The sequence below is a fragment of the Cebus imitator genome, unplaced genomic scaffold, assembly GCF_001604975.1.
Source record: "Cebus imitator isolate Cc_AM_T3 unplaced genomic scaffold, Cebus_imitator-1.0 Scaffold614, whole genome shotgun sequence".
In the NCBI taxonomy this organism is placed as follows: domain Eukaryota; kingdom Metazoa; phylum Chordata; class Mammalia; order Primates; family Cebidae; genus Cebus; species Cebus imitator.
In genome coordinates this window covers 279,339-291,414 of record NW_016107929.1, presented here as the reverse complement: position 1 = coordinate 291,414, position 12,076 = coordinate 279,339, and the positions used below count along the sequence as shown (strand labels likewise).

The following is a 12,076-nucleotide window of genomic DNA, read 5'->3' as shown; positions in this document are numbered from 1 at the left end:
CTTCTAGATAAGAGGGTAGGATTACTTTCATCTAGTTCATTTATTTTTGACCTAATATTGTTAAGTAGCCATGTCATAAATATGTATTAAATAATTGCAAAAATAAATAATCAAATAAACATGTTTATCTTTGTCCAGGAATTACCTGAGCAGATCAAACTTGCTTCCATATTTACAAAGCACATGGTCCGTTTCCACTCCCATTGTACACAATCCCAGAGAGAGGCCTCCTTTCCAGTGCAGCGAGAATTAGATAGTAAGATGCGCAGTGATCCTTCTGTAAAATGAGGCTGTCTGGAGACACTGATTGGAGACCCACATTCAAGTTGCCTGCAAACAACTTCAGCAGTGTTCATTCCCCAGTTGTTAGCACACAAAATTCCCACAGCTCCCTGGACTTTCACCTCAACTATTCCGGCACACCTGCTGCTTCCACCCACAAGCCTCAGCTCCATATCCGATGCATCTGTAAACAAATACCACAATAATTTTAGAGAAGCACTCTACGTGAGACACTTAAGATTCCTCTCCATTCATGTACAGTAACATAGACCAGTGGCCAAAAGTTGAGAGATTGTTCAGGTCCTGGCTTCACCAGTGCATTTAATTTCATTTTGTATTTTCCTTAGAACTTAATTTTCCTGTTTACTGGATAAAAATAACATTTATAAAAAGTACACAGAGTATGTTTCAAATCCATTAAAATTTCTGGCTTATAAAGCAAGGATATAATTTTGCTTACAAAATCTTATCAGAGACTTAGGATAAAAAATAATGTTACTTAATGGCCCTAATTCTTGACTGAATATTTGAAGAATTACATATTGCATGTTAGAGACTAAAGAGAATATTAGGAAGAGGTGATACGATTTAATGAAAAATCAAGGAAAAACTGCATAGGGTTGTGATATTACCAAGTCCAGAAAAATGGAGAAACTTGCCTATTAGTGATGCCAAATGAAGTAATTCTAAAAAGAAATTGGAGCTCAGGAAAAGGAACATGAAATTCACTGTATGTGAGAAGAGAAGTGGGTTTTTTTTTAAATGAAAAATATTCAGCATCACTAATGATCAAGGAAATGCAAATCAAAACTACAGTGCAATACTACCTTATGCCTGCAAGAAAGACCATGATAAAAAAAATTAAAAATAACATGTCTGCATGGATGCAGTGAAAAGGGAACACTTCTACACTGCTGGTGGAATGTAAACTACTAGAACCGCTATGAAAAACAGTGTGGAGATTCCTTAAACTAAAAGCAGAACTACCATTTGATCCAGCAGTCCCACTACTGAGTATCCACCCAGAGGAAAAGAAGTCATTATCTGAAAAAGATACTTGCACATGCATATTTATAGCATCACAAGTCGCAATTGCAAAAATATAAAACCAGCCCAAATGCCCATCAATCAACAAGTGGATAAGGAAACTGTGGTATGTGTGTGTGTGTGTGTGTGTGTGTGTGTGTGTGTGTATGTGTGTGTGTGTATATATATATATATATGATAGAATACTACTCAGTCATAAAAATGAATGAATTAATGACATCTGCAGCAATCTGGGTGGAACTGGAGACTATTATTCTAGGTGAAGTAACTCAGGAATGGAAAACCAAACATCATATGTTCTCATTCATAACTTGGAGCTAAGCTATGAGGATGCAAAGACATAAGAATAATACAATGGACTTTGAGGACTCAGGGGAAAGGGTAGAAGGGACTGTGAAATGAAAGACTACAAATCAGGTTCAGTGTACACTGCTCGGGTGATGGGTGCACCGAAATCTCACACATCACCACTGAAGAATTCACTCATGTAACCAATTGCCACCTGTTTCCCAAAAACCTATGGAAATAAAAACCTTTTTTAAAAGGAGGAAAAAATTTAAATCAGAAATTAATTCTGAGCCAAACTAAGTCAGTCTTTGAGGGAAATTTTTAGCAGTATTGATGTGAAATGCAATGAATCTAATTCTAGACTTATTATCTTTTTAGGGCACTTTGGTAGTTTTGGGTGTCCTGTAGTATAGTCTGTGAAACACTCAAGTAATAGTGCCTACTAATTTGACAGCATATTTAATTATATAAGAATATAATACTTCTTTATCTAAATAAAAACTATCCATAGTATCAGCTTGTTTTCTATTGTTTCAGTTTAAAGAAAAATTCAAAGGGGGGCACCAAGATGGCCGAGAAGAGGCAACACTGGAATGCAGCTCCCAGTGAATGAGACACAGAGGGCTAGGGGACTTCCCGAGTCCAAGTGAGGTACTGGGTTCGTTTCAGTGGGACTGGTAGGACACTGAAAATAGCCCAGGGAAGGCAAGTCAAAGGAGGGCAAGAGCAACCCAGGGAGGGCGAACCAAGACAGGGCAGGGCACGCCCCCACCTGGAACATGCAGCCAGCTTGGAGGGTCTGGGACTTCACCTCTTCAGTGCTCCAATTCAGATCCTGTTCTTCCCTCATGCCTCCTGCAACCCATGGTCCACGAGACCCCTGTCAGGCTGAGGGGTGCTGTGGGTTGTCAATGCAAATCTGAGCGACATCTCCCACCTGGTGCTGCAAGTTGTCAGCATGGACCTGGGCAGAAGTATGGACTAATGCCAGTGGGGTGGAACTGCTGTCCCACAGAAAGGCAGAGTTGAAAGCAGGGAAACAGGCCATAAGGCCTGGCAGGCCCCACCCCTACAAAACTCAAACTGAAGCCCACACGCTAGAAAGCTTCACAGCGAATACACCAGTTTGACCTTAACCAGGAAGATTGAGATTGGCAAAGGAGAGATGTCACTGGGAAGGCGGGGCTAAACTCACCTGCCTAAACAAACTCCAGGGGAAGACCACCCACCAGCAGCCTGACTGAATCCAAGGCAGCCCAGCAGCACCTCTACAGGCAAAAAAAGGCATAGCTCCAACCTCAACAGAAAGGACATCCACTCAGAGATTCCTCCTGAAATCACCAACTTCAAGGATCAAGGGGAGATAAATCCACAAAGATGGGAAGAAACCAGTGCAAAAAGGATGAAACCATCAAAGAACAGAACACCTCATCTCCTCCCAGGGATCACAATTCCTCACCATCAAGGGAACAGAACAAGACAGAAAATGAGTTTGACAAACTGACAGAAGCAGGCTTCAGAAGGTGGGTAATAACAAACTTCTCTGAGGTAAAAGACCATGTTCTAACCCAATACAAAGAAACTAAGAACCTTGAAAAAAGGTTGGATCAAATGCCAACTAGAATAAACCGCTTAGAGAAGAACATAAATGACTTGATGGAGCTGAAAGACATGGCACGAGCACTTTGTGAGGCATACACAAGTTTCAACAGCCGAATTGACCAAGCAGAAGAAAGGATATCAGAGATTGAAGATCAAATCAATGAACTAAAATGAGAAGGCAAGATTAGAGAAAAAAGAGTGAAAACAAATGAACAAAGCCTCCAAGAAATATCAGATTATGTGAAAAGACCTAATCTACGCTTGATCAGCATACCTGAATGTGATGAAGAGAATGAATCCAAGCTGGAAAACACTCTTCAGGATATTATCCAAGAGAATGTCCACAACTTAACAAGGCAGGCCAATATTCAAATCCAGGAAATACAGAGAACACCACAAAGATACTCCTCAACAACAGGAAACTCAAGGCACATAATCATCAGACTCACCAGGGTTGAAATGAAGAAAAAAATCCTAAAGGCAGCCAGAGAGAAAGGTTGAGTCACCCACAAAGGAAAGACCACCAGACTCACAGTGGATCTCTCGGCAGAAACCCTACAAGCTAGAAGGGAGTGGGGGCCAATATTCAACATTCTTAAAGAAAAGAACTTTCAACCAGGAATTTCATATCTGACCAAATTAAGCTTCATAAGTGAAGGAGAAATGAAATCCTTTACAGACAAGCAATTGCTGAGAGATTTCATCACTATGAGACCTGCCTTACAAGAGCTCCAGAAGGAAGTACTAAACATAGAAAGGAACAACCAGTACCAGCCACTGCAAAAATGTACCAAATGGTAAAGAACAACGATGCAGTGAAGAAACCCTGTCAACTAATGGGCAAACAACCAGCCAGTAACAAAACGGCAGGATCAAATTCAAACATAACAATACTAACATTGAATGTAAATGGCATAAATGCCCCAATCAAAAGGCACAGACTGGCAAACTGGATAAAAAGTCAAGTCCCATCGGTGTGCTGTATTCAGGAGACCCATCTCATGTGCCAAGACTCACACAGACTCAAAATAAAGGGATGGAAGAAGATTTACCAAGCAAATGGACAGCCTAAAAAAGCAGGGGTAGCAATCCCAGTCTCTGATAAAATGGACTTTAAACCAACAAAGATCAAAAGAGACAAAGAAGGGCATTACATAATGGTAAAAGGATCAATGCAACAAGAAGAGCTAACTATCCTAAATATATATGCACCCAATGCAGGAGGACCCAGGTACATAAAGCAAGTTCTTAAAGACCTACAAAGAGACTTAGACTCCTGCACAATAATAGTGGGAGACTTTAACACTCCACTGACAGTATTGGACAGATCAAGGAGACAGAAACTCAACAAGGATAACCAGGACTTGAACACAGATCTGGACCAAGTGAACCTAATAGACATTTATAGAATGCTCCGCCCCGGATCCACAGAATACACATTCTTCTGAGCACCACATCACACTTACTTTAAAACTGACCACATACTTGGAAGTAAATTATTCCTCAGGAAATGCAAAAGATTGGAAATCATAGCAAACAGTCTCTCAGACCACAGTGCAATCAAATTAGAACTCAGGATTAAGGAAAGCACTCAAAACCACACACATGGTAACTGAACAACTACTCCTGAATGACAAATGGATAAACAATGAAATAAAGGCAGAAATAAAAATGGTCTTCAAAACCAATGAGAATGAAGACACAACATACCAGAATCTCTAGGACACATTTAAAGGAGTGTCTAGAGGGAAATTTACAGTAATAAATGCTCACATGAGAAGCAAGGAAAGATCTAAAAATCAACATCCTATCATCAAAATTGAAAGAGCTAGAGGAGCAAGATCAAAAAAACTCAAAAGCTAGCAGAAGACAAGAAATAACTAAGATCAGAGCAGAACTGAAGGAGACAGAGACACAAAAAACCTTTCAAAAAATCAATAAATCCAGGAACTGTTTTTTTTTAAAAGATCAACAAAATAGACACACTACTAGCTAGACTAATAAAAAAGAAAAGAGAAACGTCCTGATTAGATGCAACAAAAATAGATAAAGTGGAGATCACCACCAATTCCTCAGAAATACAATCTACCATCAGAGATTACTACAAACAACTCTATGCACATAAACCAGTAAAACTGGAAGGAATTGATAAATTCCTGGACAATTGCACACTCCCAACACTAAGTCAGGAAAAAGTTGAAACCCTGAATAGACCAATAACAAGGGCTGAAGTTGAGGCAGCAATTAATAGAAAAAAGTCCAGGTCCAGATGGGTTCATAGCCGAATTCTACCAGGCCTACAAAAAGGAACTGTTACCATTCCTGTTGAAACTATTCCAAACAATACAAAAAAAGGGAATCCTCCCCAAATCATTTTATGAGGCTAACATCATCCTGATACCAAAACCCGGCAGAGACTCAACTAAAAAAGAAAACTACAGGCCAATATCCATGATGAACATTGATGCAAAAATCTTCAATAAAATACTAGCAAACTGAATCCAAGAGCACATCAAAAAGCTTATCCACCATGATCAAGTAGGCTTCATCTTGAGGACATAAGGCTGGTTCAACAAATGCAAATCTATAAACACAATTCACCACATAAACAGAACCAAAGACAAATAACACATGATTATCTCAATAGATGAAAAGAAGGCCTTTTACAAAATTCAATAGCCCTTTATGCTAAAAACTCTCAATAAACTAGGTACCAACAGAATGTATCTCAAAATAATAAAAGCTATTCACGACAAACCAACAGCCAATATCATACTGAACAGGCAAAAACAAGAAGCATTCCCTTCAAAATCTGGCACTAGACAAGGATGCCTTCTCTCACCACTCCTATTCAATGTAGTATTGGAAGTTCTAGCCAGAGCAATCAGGCAAGAAAATGAAATAAAGGACATTCAATTAGGAAAAGAAGAGGTCAAATTGTCCCTATTTGCAGACAACATGATTGTATATTTAGAAGACCCCATCATCTCAACCCCAAACCTCCTTAAGCTGATAAGCAACTTCAGCAAAGTCTCAGGATACAAAATCACTGTGCAAAAATCACAAGCTTTCCTATACACAAACAACAGATAAACAGAGAGCCAAATCATGAGCAAACTCCCATTTACAATTGCTACAAAGAGAATAAAATACCTAGGAACACAACTAACAAAGGATGTAAAAGATCTCTTTAAGAAGAACTACAAACTACTGATCAAGAAAATAAGAGAGGACACAAACAGGTGGAAAAACATTCCATGCTCATGGTTAGGAAGAATCAATATCGTGAAAATGGCCATACTGTCCAAAGTAATTTATAGATTCAATGCTATCCCCATCAAGTTACCATTTACCTTCTTCACAGAATGGGAAAAAAACACTTTAAACTTCATATGGAACCAAAAGAGAGCCCACATAGCCAAGACAATCCTAAGCAAAAAGAATAAAGCTGGAGGTGTCATGCTACCTGACTTCAAACTATAATACAAGCCTACAGTAATCAAAACAGCATGGCACTGGTATCAAAACAGACATATAGACCAATGGAACAGAACAGAGGCCTCAGAAGCAATGCCACACATCTACAACCATCTAATCTTTGACAAACCAGACAAAAACAAGCAATGGGGAAAGGATTCCCTGTTTAATAAATGGTGTTGGGAAAACTGGCTAGACACATGGAGGAAGCTGAAACTGGACCCATTCCTTACACCTTATACAAAAATTAACTCCAGATGGATTAAAGATTTAAACATAAGAACTGACACCATAAAAACCCTAGAAGAAAACCTAGGCAACACCATTCAGGACATAGGCACAGGCAAGGACCTCATAACTAAAACACCAAAAGCATTGGCAACAAAAGCCAAAATAGACAAATGGGATCTAATTAAAGTTAAGAGCTTCTGCACAGCAAACGAAACAATCATTAGGGTAAACTGGCAACCAACAGAATGGGAAAAAAAATGTGCAATCTACCCATCTGACAAAGGCCTACTATCCATAATCTACAAAGAACTAATGCAGATTTACAGGAAAAGAAAAACGAACAAACCCATTCAAAAGTGAGTGAAGGATATGAACAGGGACTTTTCAAAAGAAGACAGATATGCAGCCAACAAACATATGAAAAAATGCTCATCATGATTGGTCATTAGAGAAATGCAAATCAAAACCATATTGAGATACCATCTCATGCCAGTTAGAATGGCAATCATTAAAAAATCTGGAGACAACACATGCTGGAGAGGATGTGGAGAAAAAGAAACACTTTTACACTGTTGGTGGGAGTGTAAATTAGTTCAACCATTATGGAAAATCATGTGGTGATTCCTCAAGGACCTAGAAATAGAAATTGCATATTTGACCCAGCAATCCCATTACTGGGTATATACCCAAAGGATTATAAATCATTCTATCATAAAGACACATGCACATGTATGTTCATTGTGGTGCTGTTTATGATAGCAAAGACCTGGAACCAACCCAAGTGCACACTGATGATGGACTGGACAAGGAAAATGTGGCATATACACACCATGGAATACTATGCGGCCATAAAAAACGATGAGTTCGTGTCCTTTGTAGAGACATGGATGAACCTAGAAACCATCATTCTCAGCAAACTGACACAAGAACAGAAAACCAAACACTGCATGTTTTGTCTCGTAGGTGGGTGATGAACAATGAGAACACTTGGGCACAGGGAAGCGAACAACGCTCACAGGGCGAGGTAGGGGTGTGGAGGGAACAGGAGGGGAGGGACAGTGTTGCGGGGAGTGGAGAGGATGGGGAGGGATAACACAGGGAGAAATGCCTGATGTAGGTGATGGGGGTTGGGGGGATGGAGACAGTAAACCATCATGGCATGTATGTACCTATGCAACAATCCTGCAGGATCAGGATGTGTACATGTACCCCAGAGCCCAAATACAATTAAAAAGAAAAAAAAGAAAATCAGTGAAACATAAAAAAAACACAGATAAATAATACAAAGAAATTAGAAAAACAATTTAGGATATGAAAGGGAAATTCAACAGAGATAGAAACCATAAAAAAGAAACAAACAGAAACTGTGGAACCACAGAATTCAATAAAAAACATTAAAAAATACAATCAAGAGTATCAACAGTATACTAGATAAAGCAGAAGACAGAAAAATTTTTTTTTTTTTTTTTTTTTTTTTTTTTTTAGTTAAAAAACCTTTGCAACACATGGGACATCATAAGGTGACCAAATATTTGAATTTTGGGTGTTCCAGAAGGAGAAGAGATGGATAATGGCATTGAAAAATTATTTAATAAAAGAATAGCTGAAACTTTTCAGGTTTTTTTTTTGTTGTTGTTATTATACTTTAAGCTCTGGGGTACCTTTGCAGAACGTGCAGGTTTGTTACGTAGGTATGCATGTGCCATAGTGGTTCGCTGCACCCATCAACCTGTCATCTATATTAGACATTTCTCCTAATGCTAACCCTCCCCTAGGTCCCCACTCCCTCACAGGCACCAGTGTGTGATGTTCCCCTCCCTGTGTCTATGTGTTCTCATTGTTCAACACCCACTTACAAGTGCGAACATGCAGTGTTTGGTTTTCTGTTCTTGTGTTAGTTTGCTGAAAATGATGGTTTCCAGATTCATCCATGTCCCTCCAAAGGACATGAACTCATCCTTTTTTATAGCTGCATAGTATTCCAAAGTGTATATGTGCCACATTTTCTTTAACCAGTCTATCACTGATGGGCATTTGGGCTGGTTCCACATCTTTGCTATTGTAAACAGTGCCACAATAAACACATGTGTGCATGTGTCTTTATAGTAGAATCATTTATAATCCATTGGGTATATACCCAGTAATGGGATTGCTGGGTGAATAACCACACTGTCTTCCACAACTAATTTACACTCCCACCAGCAGTGTAAAAGCATTCCTATTTCTTCACATCCTCTCCAGCATCTGTTGTTTCCTGACTTTTTAATGATCGCCATTCTAACTGGCGTGAGATGGTATCTCATTGTGGTTTTGATTTGCATTTCTCTAATGACCAATGATGATGAGCTCTTTTTCATATGCTTGTTGGCTGCATAAATATCTTCTTTTGAGAAGTATCTGTTCATATCCTTCACCCACTTTTTGATGGGGTTGGTTTTTTTTCTTGTAGATTTGTTTAAGTGTTTTGTAGATTCTGGATATTAACCCTTTGTCAAATGGATTGCAAAATTTTTTCCTTCATTCATGTCCTTTTCATTCATGTTCTTTACAGGGACATAAAATAAACTGGAAACCATCATTCTCAGCAAACTAACACAAGAACAGAAAACCAAACACCACATGTTCTTACTCATAAGTGAGAGTTGAATGATGAGAACGCATGGACATGGGGAGGGGAACATCACACACTGGGGCTTGTAGAGGGTGGGGGACTAGGGGATGGATAGCATTAGAAGAAATACCTAAGGTAGATGATGGGGTGATGGATGCAGCAAACCACTATGTCATGTGTATACCTATGTAACAAACTGCACGTTCTGCAAAGGTACCCAGAACTTAAAGTATAATAATAATTTTTTTAAAAGTCTGTTTTATCAGAGGATTGCAACCCCTAGTTTTTTCTTCCTTTCTCTCTCTCTCTTTTTTTTTTTTTTTTGCTTTCCATTTTCTTGGTAAATATTCCTCCATCTCTTCCTTTTGAGCCTATGTGTGTCTTTGCACGTGAGATGGGTCTCCTGAATACACCACACCTATGGGGTTGACTCTTTATCCAAATTGTCAGTCTGTGTCTTTTAATTGGGGTATTTAGCCAGTTTACATTTAAGGTTAATATTATTATGTGTGAATTTGATCCTGTCATTGTGATGCTCGCTGGTTATTTTGCCCATTAGTTGATGCAGTTTCTTCATATTGTCAATGCTTTTTATAATTTGGTTTGTTTTTGCAGTAGCTGTTACCAGTTGTTCCTTTCCTTGTTTAGTGCTTCCTTCAGAAGCCCTTGTAAGGCAGGCCTGGTGGTGACAAAATCTCAGCATATTCTTGTTTATAAAGAATTATGTTATCTCCTTCACTTATGAGGCTTAGTTTGGCTGGATATGAAATTCTGGGTTGAAAATTCTGTTCTTTAAAAATGCTGAATATTGGTCCCCACTCTCTTCTAGCTTGTAGGATTTCTGCTGAGAGATCCACTGTTAGTCTGTTAAGCTTCCCATTGTGGGTAACTCAACCTTTCTCTCTGGCTGCCCTTAACATTTTTTCCTTCATTTCAACCTTGGTGAATCTGACAATTCTGTGTGTTGGGGTTGCTCTTCTCAAGGAGTATTTTTGTGGTATTCTCTGTATTTCTTGAATTTGAATTTTGGCCTGTCCTACTAGGTTGTGGAAGTTCTCCTAAATAATATCCTGAAGAGTTTTCCAACTTGGTTCCATTCTCCTCATCAATTTCAGGTACACCAAAGGTAGATTCGGTCTTTTCACATAGTCCCATATTTTTTGGAGGCTTTATTCATTTATGTTCATTCTTTATTCTCTAATCTTTTCTTCCCACTTGAATGTAAATGAATTAAATTGTCCATTTAAAAGATATAGATTAGCTGAATGAATATAGAAACAATGACCCAAATATAAGTAAGTTTCTTCTGGCCTAGAAAAAACTGACTTCACCTGTGAAGATAGACATAGACTGAAAGTGAAGGAATGGAAAAAGATATTCCATGGAAATGAAAACCAAAAGCAAGTAGAAGAGTAGAAATAGTCATACTTAGATAAAGTGAACTTTAAATTAAAAAGAGTTAAAAAAGAAAAAAGACAAATTGATTCACTTATCATCATATACTGGTAAGTGAATCAATTCATTAAGAGGTTAGAACAATTCTAAATACACATATACCCAACAATGAAGCACTCAGACATATATAAAGGAAATATTATTAGAATTGAAGGGAGAGACTCCAATACAATAACAGTTGGCACTTCAACTTTTCATCTCAACATTGAACATGTCATCTAGACAGAGAACCCATAAAGAAACATCAGACAGAAACTAGAGTTTAGACCAAATGTGCCTAACAGATATTTACAGAATATTTCATTGAATAGCAGTATGAATATACATTCTTTTCATCAGCACATGAAACACTTTCCAGAATAGACCATATTCAAGGCCACAAAACAAGTCTCAACAAATTTTTAAAACTCAAAATTATATAAAGTCTCTTATCAGACCACAATGGAATAAATTGGAAATCAATAACAAGAGGAATTTTGAAAACTGTAAGAATACATGGAAATTAAACAACATGCTTCTGAATGATCTTTTGGTTAATGAAGAAATTAAGAAGGAAATGAAAATATTTCTTGAAACAAATGAAGATAGAAACACAACTCACCAAAGCCTATGGGATACAACAATGGCACAGATAAGAAGGAATTGTAGCAATAAACACCTACATCAAAAAGTAGAAAGATTCATAATAAACAATCTAATGATGCACCTCAACACACTAGAAAAACAAGATCAAACCAAATCCAAAATGTGTAGAAGGAAAGAAATAACATAGATCAGAGCAGAACTAAACAAAATAGAGCCTAAAAACCAATGCAAACAATGAACAAAAAGCTGACTTTTTGAAAAGATGTAATCAAACTTTTGCTAAAAAAAGAAAAGTCAAATAAAAATTACAAACAGAGAGAGAGACATTACAACTGATACTGCAGAAATACAAAAGTTTATCAAAGACTAATCTGAGCAACAATACATTCACAAACTGGTAAACCTAGAAGAAAGGATAAATTCCTGTACACATACAATCTACCCAAGATTAATCAAGGAAGAAATAGGAATCCTGAACAGATCAATCACGAGTAATGA

At 37.9% G+C, this 12,076-nt stretch overlaps 1 protein-coding gene across 1 annotated transcript in view; it reads right to left on the bottom strand.

The window, feature by feature from the left end:
- The window catches only part of CD163L1 (CD163 molecule like 1), an 83,778-nt gene that overhangs the window by 26,528 nt on the left and 45,174 nt on the right, over nt 1-12,076 (bottom strand). Inside the window, exon 9 of the mRNA XM_017517061.2 lies at nt 146-466. Coding sequence (XP_017372550.1) covers nt 146-466 — 321 coding nt within the window. The remainder of the gene's footprint in view (nt 1-145; nt 467-12,076) is intronic.